At 49.5% G+C, this 17,330-nt stretch overlaps 1 protein-coding gene across 3 annotated transcripts in view; it reads right to left on the bottom strand.

The window, feature by feature from the left end:
- The window catches only part of Schip1 (Schwannomin interacting protein 1), a 112,029-nt gene that overhangs the window by 11,458 nt on the left and 83,241 nt on the right, over positions 1 to 17,330 (bottom strand). For all 3 annotated transcript variants that reach the window (XM_077658845.1, XM_077658846.1, XM_077658847.1), the window contains one exon: positions 850 to 1,164. In XM_077658845.1, coding sequence (XP_077514971.1) covers positions 850 to 1,164 — 315 coding nt within the window. The remainder of the gene's footprint in view (positions 1 to 849; positions 1,165 to 17,330) is intronic.

The following is a 17,330-nucleotide window of genomic DNA, read 5'->3' as shown; positions in this document are numbered from 1 at the left end:
AAGAACACTTAAGTAAATATCCCATGAGGTCTAAGTGGTTTTAGAAATAAAGGGTCAGAATATCCTTACTATTCTCATTGCCTTTTGCATGCAGTCAGACACATCTTTTTAATGGGAAAAGTGTTTTCTACCTTTCCATCTGTATTTCCTCAGCTGTAATATAACACAATTTGTGACATTACTGATCATGTTATAAAAAAGCACATGGGAAGGTCTCAAGTGTAGTATTCATAGTGACAGGGAGTGCTTCCCAAGTGCAGCTTGGTCTTCAACCTGTATTTCACAACAAAATAATGCGCCTGAGAGCTTAAAATCATCGACCACTTTGGGCAGGTTTTAGAGCATCCAGCAAGGAGAAACAATTCCATCAGTGTGACCACACGTATGTGCAGCTTGTCTTCAACAGGGTGTTATTGTTAGACATTGCGCACGCAGTCCGGAGCACACAGCTCAGGCTACCTAGAAAAACCCTTTGCCCTCTGCCCTCAATTTCAGTCTAGAACACAGAATGCTGGTTATTTAGACAAATGTTTTACCCTCTGCACATGTCTATTTTTGATTTGATTTGATCTGCTGGCTTACCGAGAAGAATGAGTTTTTCGTTCAGCTAGCATCCAGAAGCCAATGTAACCAAAAAGGCCAACAATATTATTACATAAAGCAGCATGCTGTCACAGTGGTTACCAGTTGTCTTCCCTACTTCCGCATTCTGTACAGAAATTAAAATTCTGAAGCACAGTGATAAGATCCAATTGCTTATTTGCAGATGATTCCGTGGGCATGGCCTGAGAATTATAATTCCAGTGTCCCTTAAATTGTTTACTACACCATGCCCAGAGCACTACTGACCTGCAGCAGGGAGATGTCAGAGCCTGCATTCAGAAGTCCATTTGGGAGCCCGACAGAAGAAGTGTTGGCATTCCTTTGTTGACTGGCAGACTGTTGGCTGCTGCCATCGTCTTGTGGCTGCGCTGTCGCTCCAGCCAGCTCTAAAGAGTCTAGTTCAGCGGCAGTCTCATTCATGAAGCAGATCTGCAAATTCTTGCTTTCTTGCAGCCTCACAGCGAGGCTGGGCTTCCGGTTGGCGCGTTCGATTCCAAAGGACTCCTCCACATCTGTGTCCATGGCCAGCTTCTGCCGGATGGCCTCACGGTCATTGCGTCTCTGCGTAGAAGTGAGATGACGCACACATAAGTTACCAGTACATAACTTTTGGATGTAAATTAATAAATCGACTATGCAATAAATTAATTGAGATTATGTAAAGCAGACGAGAGATAGGCATTCGATCACTCGTCACCCCAGTGCAAGAATTTTTGAGCTAGCATCAATAACAGCGAAGATATAGACGATTAAAAATTCCGCTCCTCCTCTCCCCCCTCAACTTGTACACGAGGAGCACCAGAAAAAAATAAAGAAAACAGGTCTGGGACTGCGCCCCGCCTTTGAATACGTCATTAGATGACGTTTACTTTGCAACTTCCGGTTGTCGCTCCTAGCCCCCCAGCAGCAGTGTCGGCGGCGTGGCGGCATCTCTCCAGCCTCTTGTCCTTCCTGGATTGCGGCGCGCGTCGGGTTTCTTTGCTTGTCATCTGTGGTAATTAGCAGTAATAAACCCGGACCTCGAGGTGTGACTGCTCGCTTTTACGGCCGCGATGGGCATCCAGCCCTATGCGTGCGCACGAAGAGCCGTGCGAATGGCTCCGGAACTCCCGACAGAAGGAGGCGGCAGAGGAAAATTGAAACCATATGCGCGAAGGCAATGCCCTGGCTCGCTTGCCCGAGAGGGTCGCGCAGCGGCAGGAGCAGACGATTTTCACGGCTACCGGAAGTGTGCCTGTGACGTCGTGGCTGCCGTGGCTCCAGCGAATGAGAGTGTGTGGTGGCCTGGCGACGTCATGGTACAGTGACGTCTTTGTTCCACAATTTTAGTTCCAAAATCGGTCACTACGAGTACACCAATCGGCCGCGAATTTTGAAAAACACGATTTTTAAAAGTTCATAATAAATTGCCGGCTCATTTCCGAGGATTCATGCTTTGTGTGAATGCTTCTTAGCATCATTTCTAAGCATTGAAAACATTTACAAGTGACTTTTTATTCGTTGCATAGTCCCTTTAACACTATGGTCAGATACAGCTTAAGTATGCCATTAAACTCTGCCCATATTCATGCAAGTTCCACACCTTTCCTTTATGACATGGAAATAGTCTGTAACCTGAACGAAAACCTGGCCATAAGAAGAAATTATTAGTACAAGAATTTTTATGCCCTTCGCTTGTTCACCAGAATGAAATGACACAATATTTCTTTCCTTTACTGCGATTATTTAGTGAAGTTACAGTGTTTCAGAAGGCTTTACAGTAGCAAGAGCAAAGCAGGTTTCGATGGGAAGGGCTAAAGAGAAGTGGTCGGCCACAAGTGCCGTTGCCATCGAATACTGGAGGAGAAAAGCTAGCAGTCCGCGTTGCTGCATTCGGCAAATTTGAGCACTACCACTAGAACAGGGTGGCTGTTTGGGCTTGTTGGGGTAAGAAAAGCGGGTAATGGAGTGCTTCGAGAACATAAAAATATACAAAAACAACAAAACGCGGGGTAAATACCCCACACATATGGTACCCCTCCACACCTAGCCAGACATGAACACGTCACCTGAGCAGGGCACACTGAGGATGCATTGCCAGCCAAGGGCACAAAGAGCAAAAAACCATACGGGACAGAGAAAGTGCAGTGAAGAGCATGTAGGCGGCCAGCGAACACGGGCAAAGTTGACAAGCAATTACAAGCGATAATCAGTGAAGCTCAAGAAGGAAGTGAACAAAGAATGGCTAAAGTGAAACAGGAAGAGGAGCATTATTGTGAAACCACTCGACAAGAGTGCGAAGCGATGGTAAAGCAAGAGAGAATGGGTGCGGAAGAAGAACGAACGGAGGAGTGGGAAAAGGTAATGTTAAAGGAAGCACGAAAAAATCATACAATAAAGAAGTAGACTTAAACAAGAAAGAAAGAAGAAAAAGATAAAGTTATGGGATGCAATGAACAGCTTAAAGGCCCCGGGGTTTGAGGAAAGAAAAACCATTTCTTTTTTTGTGAGAATGAGGGAGAGAATGCCGATGGAGTAGTACACCTCAGGAAAAGTCAATTGAAAGGTTTGCAGTTCTGTCTCTGGTAAGGCGGGTGCCACTTTTTGTGATCGCTACGCAGTTTTCAGAAAATGGCAAGCAGCCGCTATCCCTGCAGTAAACAGCATAAGGCGCTCGGCAAATGTTAAAAACTCTTTCCATTGCATGAACACCGGTAAATGCTGCGGACACTTTTCTGTATATGTATATGTGAATATAAGAGCTGCTACTTTATTAAGAGAATGTGTGTCGGAGCCTGAAAGGAATGATCTATAGTTTATAGTTTGGTTTATGGGGTCTAACGTCCCAAAGCAACTCAGGCTACGAGGGACACTGTAATGGGGGGGGGGCTCAGATAATTTCAAATACCTGACATTCTTTAACCTGCACTGAAATTGCACAGTACATGGATCTCTATTTTGATGGAGGCGAAATGCAACCATTGTGGCCAGGTTCGAACTCGCATCTTTCGGATCAGCAGCCGAGCACCATTACCGCAGAGGCAGCTAGGAATGATCTATGAAAGCGAAATTGTTTTACCATACCAAGGCCTGCTCTAGGATATCCTTATGAGGGTGGCGTATGTAAAAGGGGAGTACATTTTTCAATTGGCAGATATTGCTCCTTTTCAAGATAAAATAAAAAGAATCAATTGGGGCAATGCAACGAGACTGTGATATATACGCTTGCCATAACCGAATGCAAATACCACCCTTAAGGTGTTTGTAAGCGAGCAAAATTAAGCTCCTCTTCAGGGATAAAAATAAGCACCAGGCAAATTTCTGGGGTGGCGATCTCCATTTCTCACCTCCCATTAGTGACGTCACGAAACGTACAACCACTGATTTTCATCTCAAAAATTAAAAATAATGATTATTCGTTTTACACATCTTCATTGGCAGCCAAGCAGCGATGCATTAAAAAAAGACAGATACTTATGCCATAACGCCACAAAAAAAGAGTGCAATTGTTCAGTCGGCCCCTCAAAGCCACGCGCCATGCATACCGACAACGCCCTGGCTTCTGCTCCAGGAGTCTACGCCAGCATCGCCATAGCAACCATTTCGAGAGCCTCATGAGAAGAGCGCCGCTTTTGTCGCTACAAAGTCTTTTCGAACATTGTTGTGGAGTAAAACAGCACCCACAGGCTGTCAGCAATTGCCAACTGCTGTTTCCTTCAGATGTATTGGCCTATAAAGTTCTCCCAATGTTTCAATGAATTCCACTAAATGTGAAACATGATAATGTAGTGCATGAATCTCTGCATGGTGGAATTTGTTTTTTGAGGAACTTTGTGAGGAGCATTCAGTACAAGACATAACAGAAACGTGTGTAGATCGCCATAAAAATTGGGTGTAATGGTCTCAACTTTCTTTAAAAAATGCACACTTCCATTCCGCCTTTTTTCATCTGTCACACGTATGCACACAGTGACACAATACCAAAAGGTGAAGTGACAAGACAATGGGTTTGACACGAGGTTGACAGCCTGCCCTTTGCTGGGTAAACTTTTGTCCCGGAAAGAGAACAAAACCTTGACAATGACAGAGTAGACTAGCATCCCCAGCAAACTACGAACTGAATGCTGTACAAGTTGCTCTAGCAACATGTGGTAACTGTACAAGCAAGAAGCCTTAACAGGAGTTGTGACTGCTGCTGTACATGGAAAGGTTAAATATGTAGACAATCAGCAAGCAAGCAAAAAAAAAGCTGATAAAACACAACTAGTTCATGACGTAATTGTAATGCACTCCATGCTGAACAGACAATCATAACTTGCAAATTCAAAATACAGTTCCAGGCTTTTATCTCAAAAGCATCGCCGCACAAGCTTTGTAGCAGTTGCAGAAAAATATATATTCTAAAATTAGTAGTTGTAGTAAAACACTTCACTTCAGAGCAGAAATCAACTGCTCAAATTTAGCTTCGAATTATACACGCACAAAGCCTTTAATTTACAGTCGCATTTAGCCGTCCATATCTGTGCAATGCAAGCCACTGATTTCTTTGCACACTCTTAATTAGCAGTCCTCCGATGAAGACACTCTGATTTAAGAGCGAAACTTTTGCGAGTTGACACACAGAAGTAGCCAAATTTATGAGCCATCATAAAGTAACGTTTTTCAGCAACGCTAATCGGCGTACACCACGCCCGCGGCTCCCACGACAACCATGCCGTCTAAACTCTCAAAAGTCACGCATGTAAGTACACTCCCGACCCACCCCAAACAAAAATGAACAAAAATGCAAGAAAAAGTCGCTAAGCCAGCTTTCTTCCCAGAAGATGCCTCGGGAGCAAGAAACGTTTCTGGTTACCTCCACAGTGTCGGCGTCACCAAGGAGCTGTACTATGTTGTCGAAAAAGTTCCATTCGTCTTCGCTTCGACATTTTACCTCTTCAGCTCGCTTGGGTTCCTGCCACTCTTCTTCAGAAGTGTCCTCATCGTCGGAATAAGCACTGTTCGAGGGAGGATCCAGCTCGAGATTTCTTGAACTCATGCCAGCGCCACCGTAGTCGTGCTGGCGGATCACGTCGTAACGCATACTGGCTGGCAGGAAAGATCTACCGGCGTCGATTCTGTTCCAAACGCCACCAAAAACGCTCTTCATTATGGCGCTGTGCACGACGACCAATAACAAAAATGCTAAACTTCCTTGCCAGGCGTAGAAACTTGGAGCGTAACCAAACGCAAGCCGCACACGATCAGAAGGCGGGGGACTTGTGTCGAAACACGACGCCAGCCAGATGCGTGGGATCATGTATCGGTACGAAGTCCCGCGGAGTCTATGCGGCTGTCGGCTCGAGGCATCTCTTCCGAAAAGTTGCACGGAGACAGTCTGAAGCCCGTCGTCACCGAGGATTATGTCCCAGGGACCCAAAGAAAGAAGCCGTCGAGGGTCAAAAGGTCATGGGTTTGACAAGTGGGCGTCAACGAGTCGAGGTCGTTCTACTCGGGTGTTCTCTCTGACGGGACTGCTGGGCAGCTCGGGGACTCATTGTGCGATACGGCGATAGAGTCGGTAAACTTGCTACTATTTTCAGTCAGCGAGGTGAACTAAAACAAACGATTACGGCACACACGCCTCGCCTTATCTTGAAGAGCACAAACATCAACAGCGTGGTGCAGTGAAAGTTGCGGTATTTGAGTTATCCGCGAACAAAAGAAACTTCCAAAAGCGGCACCGCGCATGAGCAACAGGACTCATGAGCCTCGCGCCATCTGTTGACAGTTTTTGAAGCCACAAATACGCTGACTCGTACACTGCCCAAAAGAGGGACAACGTTGGCGAGCGAGTTCGCGCGAAAATTAAACGTGTGTGCCCAGCGTATCACTTCAAAGTTTAATTGGGGGGAGAGGAAATGGCACAGTATCTGTCTCATATATCGTTGGACACCTGAACCACGCCGTAAGGGAAGGGATAAAGGAGGGAGCGAAAGAAGAAAGGAAGAAAGAGGTGACGTAGTGGAGGGCTCCGGAATAATTTCGACCACCTGGGGATCTTTAACGTGCACTGACATCGCACAGCACACGGGCGCCTTAGCGTTTTGCCTCCATAAAAACGCAGCCGCCGCGGTCGGGTTCGAACTCGGGAGCTCCGGATCAGTAGCCGAGCGCGCTAACCACTGAGCCACCGCGGCGGGTCCACTCACTCACTTCAAAGTACGGGCTAGCATATCAATTCCGTGAGGAGTGCCATCACCATGGCGAAGGTTAGACAAGAAACAGTGCAAGTGGTATTGTTACTTTAATTGCGCCACTACACGAGAGGAATGCGATGAACGCTCAGTTGACTCCATTGTACCTGCAGCTTGTCTCAGCACGGACAGTCATGGCATGAAAAATGAAGAGCACACTTTGGCGTTCTAACTCTTCCCTCGCGTTCAGTGCATGAAATACGGAGGTCTGCTGCGCTTATATCCAAGGGCACAACGGGCAGATACTTGTTTTGTTTTTTTTGTATCATACAGTGCTCAACCTGCGATAGTTAACGCCCGAGAGGAGTTTGATCGCCGATAGGTGCTCCATATTACCATGGGCGCGACTGCAGATGAAAAATAATGAAACATTACAAACGAACAGACAATGTTACTTATTAGTGAAATTGCTGGTGCATGCGCCAGATCTCCAGTTCAATATTATGTGTCACGTTCCTAGCTGTACCTTTTATATGTGCGCGTGCCAGAGGTGCGCTTTAAATAAATTCCTTTCTTCTTTTTTTTCGGGGGGTGGGGGGGGGGGGAGTGGAGCAGACATCATCGTCATCATCATCCTGACTACGCCCTCTGCAGGACGAAGACCTCTCCCATGTCTCTCCAATTAAACCTGTCCTTTGCAGCTACGCCCATCGTATGCCTGTAAACTTCTTACCTAACTTTCTGCCCCCCCCCCCCCCCCCCCTGCTACGCTTGCATTCTCTTGGAATCCACTCCGTTACCAGCGGTTATCTTGCCTTCGCATTACGTGCCCTGCCCAAGTCCATTTCTTCCTCTTGATTTCGACTAGGATGTCATTAACACGCATTTGTTCCCTCACCCACTCTGCCAGCTTCCGGACTCTTAACGTTACACCAATCGTTTTTCTTTCCATGGCTCGCTGGGTTGTCCTTAACTTAGGCTGAACCCTTTTCGTTAACCTCCACGTTTCTGCCCTGTTGTGAGTACTGGCGAGATACAGCTGTTGTACACTTTTCTCTTGAGGGGTATTGGTAAACTGCCGTTCATGATATGAGAGAACCTGCCATATACGATTCACCCCATTCTTATCCTTCTAGTTATTTCCCTCTCATGATCCGGATAAGCTGTCACTACCTGCCCTAAGCAGACATTGCTCCTAAACACGAGGGCAGGGGAGTTGAAATTTTATGCGAACAATATAAATTATTTAGTACATATTTATCGTCCGCAACGTTGGACAATTTGGCAAGACCTGTCAGAAGTCTAGGGAATTCATAACCACTGCATAGCCTACATCGTTATATTAAACGAATGTACGATTCCGTTTCCGAAATGATATTACGCCAGTAGTCGTTAAAACCACCGGTACCACGTCAGCACTCCTGTGTACTCCAGCCTAGGCCTGTAAGCAACTCGCTATCCAGTAACAATCTGGCGCACGAAAAGATAAATTTACGACAATAATGATCACCTCCTTTTTGCACTCGGGCGTCCGTAAATGACATAATTCATGCATTCTTCTTGTACAGAGAATTCCTTATCGTCTTCTCAAGTTTCCAGCAATGAAAACCACTCTAGTTAGCTCTGTTCGGAGCATCACAGCTACAGTGAACTCAGTCTACCGTGCCAAGACGAAACGACGGCGACAGTGTCCTACGTTACCGTGGTTTATGTCAAGGTAGCGACTTACGCATACGTTGCGCGACGGACAGTGAAGGACGTGCACTTATTCCAAGAAAAGCGATTGAAAGCAGCGAACGCGTTCACATCACCGGTGCACATCACGCACAACCCACTCACCTCCTCCTGGTCTTCCTGCTCATCTTCATCGGATGAATCGCAATCAACGTCGGCGAAGCAAATCTGGTACATCGACGACACATAGAGAGCATCGCTCAGGATTCCACGTAACTCCTCGCGGTCTCTCTTGGGTCTGGGAGGCGAATCCTTCCGAAGTTCCGAGTCGGGCTGGCTTCCTTCCTCACAGATCAAGGGAACGGGGTCTTGAGAGGTCATTGTCGCCGTCTCCGCCCGCGGTCCGAATCCCATGGCGAGCGAATGCGCGGGACGCCTGCCAACGCGGACAGAATCGAGGAGACGGGAAGGAGCTCGCTGGCCTTATCGCCGTCGCCGGACACGCGGCGAGAGCTTCGTCGCGCAGAAAACGGGCATGTGTCACACGAGTGATAGATGCACGCCCGTCAACAGCTTGAAGCGGTGTGGGCGACAACAGCCGCCGGGAGCCTCTTACGCAGGTACTGACATCCTGGAGAGTCAGCTACCCTCAGAGGGCACGGCAGCCAGGATGTGAAGTGCTGTCGCGTAGCTATACAACCCGGGTCACTCCTTCTGTTGACAGTGGCGGTCGACTCCGGCCGACGGATGTTTGTCAGTAATTATAGTAAGCGGACGCATGATTCACAGGACGCTACAAAGCACAGGGGACTTCCAGGACAATCACAGCTCGTCGGATCTCACAGTTTGCTCTCGGCAGGGTTGTTCGTTTCACGTGGAAAGGAACGCGGGACTCACAGTATTGGCGCGAAGATAACTTGGCTCGTCTTCGGTACAAACAACACGCGAACCATAGAGCGGAGGACAAGAAGCATGTTCTTGGAAGACGACTCGTTGTTTCATTAGCTGGAGGAACTTTTACGGGTCTTCATTTCCTTGCAAGGTACACACGCCCACACGCGTTGTCGCGCACGGTCGATGCAAGAGTCCGGCTTCAACCAAGGCTGTCCAGCCGTTGCGACGAGACTGAGAGGTCTCGGACTGTCCCCGCTTTCGCAAACACCGAACACGGCTTCGTGCTGGAGGATCGGAATCGAACTAGCTTAGTCGCCAAAGAAGCAGCAAAAAAAAGTTTTGCCGGAAATTGGACGCCACGGCCGGCGACAGTCTTCCGCCGTCGTGATGCACGGCCTTCACCACACCACGCCTCCACGCACCCCGACGTCACATCCGTCCTGTTTCGCCGCAACACAGGCAACAGCACACCACCCCGGGCGCGAGCGCCTCCGCATCAAAGGCAGTGGACGTCGACAGCAACGAAGCAGCACGGCGGATTGCCACGGCATGCAAACACCGGGAGAGCAACGGAGGCTGACGAGCGCGCACGGCAGCCCAAAGTATTTTTTCGACGGCTTGACTGATCAGCGGCAGACGTGGCTCTGGAAGTAAGCGCTGCGCTGACGTGAATCACGTGGGGAGCGACGGAGCGAGAGATGGTCCAGAGAGGAAGGCTGCAGCGCGCCGAAAGTTACCCGGCGATTGCAAACGCAGCGCGCGGCCGCCCAGCGCCCGACTCGGGGGTCTCACCCCCGCAGCAACCCAGCAGCACGCATAGCTCTTTCTCCCCCTCTCCTTCTCCGTGGCAGCCTTGGCTTCTCTCCAAGAAGGCCAAACACAAAACAGCGCGGACTCTTCAATTGGACGACGACGCGCCCGCCTGATGAAAGGAACGCGCTCGGAATGGGAAGGACCGCTACATGGAAGCGCCCCCCTCTCACTCGCTAGCTTCCATCCCCGAAATTTGAGCCTTAGGCCGTTTGTTTTTTTTTTTTGCCCCCCATCAAGTGGGGGATGTGGAAGGGAGGGTGACGAGGCAGCACGTGGGAAAGGCACGTGCTGAAAGACAGCGTGTCTTCGTCGTCTCCTCAGAAAAACGAACTGTCAAGGCCGCTCCGCCACGGGACGTCCCGCTGAGGATGCCGGACGCAGACGACGTCTCCAGATGTGTGCGAAGCTCGGCTGGCATTGGTCAGCAGATAACGATAGAGCAACTGCGAGCCGCAGCAGTGATTAGCGAGCCTTGCCGGCGCCTTTCTAGCGTTCGAGTGCATGGCCATAGCATGGCTTTGGAGTGAAAGAGGTTTCGGCACTCGACTTAGGCTGGATGCAATTGTGTCGAAAGGACGCCATATTTAATGAAAAAGCTCCGTAGCATGCACTAAAATGAGACAGAACCCTGTTATAATGTGGCGCTAAAATATTAAATCGTGTATCGACTTACGGCGTCAGCAAAAGCTGGAAAAGACAGCAGTGGAACGACGCTTATTTTTGTGTATCACGAGCGAACAAAGCGGAAGAAGCGAAACTGTGGTGTCAAACGAGCTTTGGTCACACGTCCTTAACGGTGTGGAGCCAGCCTGTCAACAAATTATGCGTAAGCGAACGACACTAAATCATGCATTGGAGCATGTAGAACGGTGCAGACCACCAACTTCGTTAAAATAAACTGTGCCCAGCAGGGAGCCAGGACGCCTAAGTACTCTCACGTTAAGTCGCTGTGTGCCGAACGCATCTTCGAGGTGTGACTGTAATAGCGTGCAGTGCATGTGCTCAAACGTCGAGTGCGAGGAATTAATCCTTTGCGCGCCGTGCCACCCCGGGCACCGCAACAAGAAGTGATGTCTCGCCAGTAGACGCTAGCGAAAGAGATACACTCGGCCCAGATGTTTGTGCTCTCGAAGCCTCTTCTGCCGCAGCTCTATACCAAAACGGAGCTGGCAGACTAATGGGTGCATTTAGACGGATGCAGAAGACAGCGAAGAACCACGTGGCTGTTTATTCTAACTCGGTTCACATAGCGGCCTTCGCAGAGACAGCAGGAGAGCGAGTTCCGATGAAAGACGGATTCCAGAGACTATAGACTCTTTCAACAGCGCTGCGTTTGTGGAGAAACATTCTTGGTTATGTAGACCGACGTAGTTCTTATTTTCTTGCGAGCATACGTGAACTAAGAGAACACGCACTGAATAAAAACGACGACAAAATAAAACAAGCGAAAGCATATAGTCTTAAATAATAATAATAATTGGTTTTTGGGGAAAGGAAATGGCGCAGTATCCGTCTCATATATCGTTGGACACCTGAACCGCGCCGTAAGGGAAGCGATAAAGGAGGGAGTGAAAGAATAAAGGAAGAGGTACCGTAGTGGAGGGCTCCGGGATAATTTCGACCACCTGGGGATCTTTAACGTGCACTGACATCGCACAGCACACGGGCGCCTTAGCGTTTTTCCTCCATAAAAACGCAGCCGCCGCGGTCGGGTTCGAACCCGGGAACTCCGGATCAGTAGTCGAGAACGCCCTAACCACTGAGCCACCGCGGCGGGTAAGTATATAGTCTTAAATTTTAGCGATGATGCACCACTATCTTACTGTGATCCCCACTTACTGACGTCACAAGACTAGGGAGTAATAAAATTCCCAACCGTCAGTGATTCAGTCAGCCGTTGTCCCTACAGTGTAATTAAGCGCACATCACTAAAACAAGGCCACCCCAACGTTGCACCACTCCTGTGCGCCTGGATTACGTAAGTGGACTATTCGCTTCCGATTATGACTTTCAAAAATGAATTCTTACGGCACACGCGCGTTTATTACGGACCTTGCAAACAAAAATAAGTGCTTATTTATCGTTCATGGTGGAAACAAAGTCAATGCTATATGACCAAAACGGCGCGGCCAAAGTTCACGCACTCTCCCAATGCACAATTCACTCCGGTTTACTGGAATGAAGGATCGGTCCTCTATCTAAGCGCATATGAAAAGCGAAGGTGTAGTCGTATCAGGCGTTGAATGCGCTGCTCGTCTCGCTCATGCGTATAATCACTTACTTAATTTTCACAGCTGTATTCGTGGAAAAGCTCGCTGCAGGCTCCAAATTAAGGCCGCGAAAGACGTTGTTAAAACCCACAACAAGTTGGTCTTCGGCGTCAGCAATGGTGCCCACGCACGATCGACGTTATACGGTCCGCGTCGCAGCCTAAAATCCACGCTGCGACATCATGACTTTTGGCCTCGTTCCCACCGATATCACCCCTTTTTTATCATCGGCTTGATCTTAATATTCATTGAGTTACCTGGTGGATGAAATAGTGTTTTTGATTTTTTAATGGTTCAAGGGCAGCTTCGCTAAAGAGCCCCAAGAGAATACCCTTTCTTCTTAATCATTTCACCGCAGAGAAGCCGAACACCAGGCCAGGCTAGAGAGCCATTTCACCACCGAGAAGCCGAACACCAGGCCAGGGAAAGCTTGTAGCCATTTGCAAACCGCTAGGTATCTGGCAGCACTGGGGACCAGAACTCACAGGCCACGTGCACGAGGCGGATGCTCAAACCATTGTGGGCGACCGCTGCGCGTGGTATAGTAACGGCGGAATAGATAATTTTTAAAACAATAATATACAGCCGCAGTTCGGTTGTTTTATGGAGGGGAATATGTCAACACGGTTGGAGTGTTACAACGTCACTTGCATCTGCGACGGATTAACGTGCAAGTTCAGAAATGTATCCTCGATTTATTGAATGCCAGTGGCGATATTAGTAGGGCAAATCACAACGTGGGAAAGCCAACTTGGCGAACTTAAAAAAAATCACGGCAATTCGTCTTATCGCCTCGAGCGTAGGATGCGCGAGGAGAACGAGGACTATAAGCGCCAAGAAATCGACAGTCAGGGAACAAGCCAAACAACCGTTTCCCAATATCTTGCTTATCCGAACAAAGTGCCGAGTCCGGACGAGGCAGCCGAGTGATTCAAACGCCACCGCATCATATCGTTCCCCGAGGACACGCGCACACACACAGGCAACTACAAAAAAGGAAAGAGACGGAGGCGATACAGAACAGCGTCGTCTCGAGAGTCCATAAGCGCGGTCCACGCCCCGATTCGGACACGGGAAGCGTTTTTGTGCTCGCGCCGCGACACTCCTGCCGAGACCGCGCGGTGCTCTCTGATGCGGTCCCTCGAGAGTCTTGCACGGCCGATAAGATAGACGGCGGCGGCTCTCTGGTTGTTCGTCCATACGAAGCTGGGAGAGGCTCCTAACGACCGATAGAGGGCCATAAAAATATCACGCCCCCGCAGGGTAAGACGCAAAGAAAGAGGGGGGGGGGGGGGGGGGCATACCACGACAACAAAGAAAGCTTCGTCGCCGATTTCTTGCCAAGGATGCTCGCGGCGGCGGCGTGTCCACGATGTTTGTCTTCGAACGTATAGCAGGTCCACTGCGGACGACAAGGAGACGGCATACATGTAAGGAGAAAGAAGCTGCGGAGATGATGCTTACTAAGGAGAAGAAGACGAAGAAGAAGATGCGGACGCCGTGAAAGAGATGAGCGTGGCCAGCCAACGTGCGAGCTAGGCCGCCTTTGCCGAAGCCTTCATGTTTTATGCATGAACGTGCCCTTGACTCCCGGTGACACTAACCCCAGCTGTATCTGTCTGCGTGTGCGTTCCATAGTGGGTATAGTTTTGATGCCTTGATCCCTCGGGCTTCTGACCATGAAGAAGCTGCCTTCTTGGGAATCGTCGCGCTGTCCATCGAAAACCGTTGTGTCAAAAGGCATCGCTCGCTTCTTCACACGTTCCGTTGAAAGCGCACACATATATCGTTTCTCTCGCGGCGTTCTTTAAAGAACCATGATCTCTGGCACAAACTTTCGTCTTTGAAGTCCGACAGCCGCACCAATGAACTACCCACATACACTATGCCGTCAATTCGATCTACCACCCTATTCATTAGCAAACAAAAGAAAAAGAAAGCATTATTTATGGCTTCTCAATCACCTCTACTGCGTACAAGTTCATGTATCAATTTATTTTAGAGCATAGCTCCTCCAAAATTTATTTATGGCTTCTCAATCACCTCCATACTGCTACAAGTTCATGTATCAATTTATTTTACAGCACAGCTCCTCCAAAATGATCTCGTTTTGAAACACGTCATAATACCGGCGTCTGAAGTATTCTTCCCAGAGTCACGAAAAGGTTACATTTTATTTTTGTTTTCATTCTCTTTTACCGAGTGACTGGAACGACGTTCCTTAGTCCCATCCTCTCTACCTATTTTGGCCGCTGCTTTCACGGCCTCCAGAGGCGCGCTCTTATCGCTTCTCGACTCGAGCTTCCCGTTACTCTTCATTACTCGTCAGCGGAAAGCGCGTCGTAGTTCGGAGCGTGACTCACGGGCGACGCCGCAATCTGCTTCTCGACCCTTTTATTTCAAGAAGCGACGACGCGGTGGCCACGGCACAAACAGAGGAAGAGGAGGAGGAGGGAGGCAGGGCGTCTGTCGGGGACAGTCGAGTGCGGTGGTGACTCGGTCCAAGCTCTCAACAGGCAGCGGGCAAATGGGCCCTATGGCTGGGCGCGGTCTCCGCACACGCCAACGCGTCGGCGTAAAGGAGCGCCGCTTCCACGCCCCCGCTGGCGGAGACAGCGACAAAGTGACGCTGGTTGCAGTGAGCCGACGAAACGGACGGACCCCGTTGTGGGGGTCCTATTCCGGGACAAGTGACAGACAGGCGACACCTAGCAGTTCCCGCTTTTTTTTTTTTTCGCACGGAGTAGCAGCCGAAGACAGCAGGACCAATGGGTCGAGTTGTACACCGGGGAGCACACGTAGTCCTCCGAAGAACGCTCGCGGAGCAACTGTAGAATAGTTGCGGTGGCAGCAGCAAAAGATTTCTCTCGGTGCTTATGAGGATGGTGAGAAAAGAAGAAATTTGCACAAAACCACCAACAGCAGCAGAACAACAAAGGGTCCAAGTCACTGTCAGATTCCTAGTCCTCCGGAGTGTCCCCTGGAGACGTCCCCACCCGAGGCTATACAACAGCGGTATATGGAGACCAGCTGTCATCGTGGCAAGAAACCTCTAGCCGATAATGTTGAAAGAAATAGCGACATGCTCATACGCTTGCTGCCCCGCCTGACTGTGTACATAGTCGGAGTTAGCCATTCGGGACGCATCATACATCCTCTGTACACCCCTCCTGTGCTCAGACCCCTCAGGCGCCATCCGCTGTCCACGGCGTGTTCTGTACTCAGACCTTTTGGCCCAGGATAGTCAGTACTTACTTGACAAATTCTCCGTCATAGTACGTGTACAATGGACCCGCCGAAACGCATACCCCAGACAAGCACTGGTGAACGGGGCGAGCCAAAAACCAATACTTTCACGTGCTCTTCAATCGGACCCCACCTTTCCCGGGACAAGACTGCTCATAGAAAAAGAAAGCATTCGGAGCGCCACATGAGCACTTCCTGGTGCCACCGCGTGGTGCCGACCTCCCTGACAGCCTTGCGCACTGGGAAGGGCCTTACTTCGAAGGTTACGCCTCCGTGTCGCCCTCACCCTTGCGGTAACCTGGTTGTGAATGGCACAGTTCATGCCCCCGTTGGCGATTCCTGCCGTCCCTTCTGTCCCGCTCCTGTCTGCGAGGAGGACAGAAGACACCTACTCTCGACGTGCACCTTCCTGCTCGCGTTCTGGCAAAAAGACTTGCCCTTATGTGGACCACCCCCAGGTCGACGGCCGGATGTAGAAGATTCAATCTCGGGGCCCCGCCACCGGACCTTGGTGGACTTATTTCGGGAATATGGAGTGCACCGATATCTATAAAATTCTTATTTATGTCAAAACTCATGCAGTCGCAATAAACAAACAAAAAAAAAGATCGCACATGAAACAGGAAGCCGATGGAACACTGATCCGAAGAAACATTATTGCACTCAGGACAAGTCAACGGAGGTAACTGCCGTCCCGCTTCAGGGATCCAAAATGGTTTCGTAAATTTTAAGTTTTACGTCCCAAAGCGACACATGGGCTATAAGGCACGCCTTAGTGGAGGGTTCCGGATTAAGTTAGACTACCCGGGGTTATTTAATGTGCACTGCCACCGCCCAGCACACGGGCGCCTTTTGCGCTTCGCCTTCATCGAAACGCGACCGCTGCGGCAAGCCGGCCGGCCGCGCGGCCCAACCACTTAACTACTACGGTGGGGCTCCGAAATTGTTTTTAAAAAGAAGAGAAAGATATGGAATGGCACCAGGGGGTGGCATGCCGACAAACATGCCTCTCTACAAGTGTATCCATTAGTACTAGTACTAGAAGAAGCGCTTGATGCGTCAGCAATTACGTCTGCAGATAGCTAGGTCACAGAACAGTGCTCAAAATTGTCGACCTTGCATCCGTGGGGGGGGGGGGGGGGGGGGGGGGGGGGGGGGGAGCAATGTCGACCAAGGCCATGGTGAGTAAATAAAGTTTATTCCACCTCCCCCTTTACTCTTTATGTGTCGCTACAGTGTAGCAGTTGCCGGCAGTATTACGTGACTCTAGTCCCGTCTGCAACTTACCACCGCAACCTCCTTGCTCCTTCACCACAGGAAAGTAGACAAAGAGGCTTTGCCGAATTATCTGGCTTCACTACAAAGCGATCAGATGCCTTCTTGTGTCCACTGTAAGGGCAACCACCTCAAAGCGAATAACAACACTGCCACCTTTTGCGACGGCTTGCACAGGCGCTCTGTCCCGTTCTCTTCTCTCGTGCGTGTATGTTGTGTGTGTGTGGTTTTGGCACCTTTAAAGTACAATGATCAGTTACCAACTAGCCCAACAAGAGGTTCTCGTGTCTGAGAGCTGGTCTAACTTGGCTGTCAGTGCGCTTCTGGAACACACCAGCAGTAACGGTCAACTAAGCGAAAGACGATGGTTTGGTTCATGGGAGTTTAACGTCCGAAAGCG

Source organism: Amblyomma americanum, chromosome 3 (assembly GCF_052857255.1).
Source record: "Amblyomma americanum isolate KBUSLIRL-KWMA chromosome 3, ASM5285725v1, whole genome shotgun sequence".
NCBI classification, from domain to species: domain Eukaryota; kingdom Metazoa; phylum Arthropoda; class Arachnida; order Ixodida; family Ixodidae; genus Amblyomma; species Amblyomma americanum.
The sequence above is the reverse complement of the archived record's forward strand: the minus strand, read 5'-3'. Positions and strand labels throughout refer to the sequence as shown.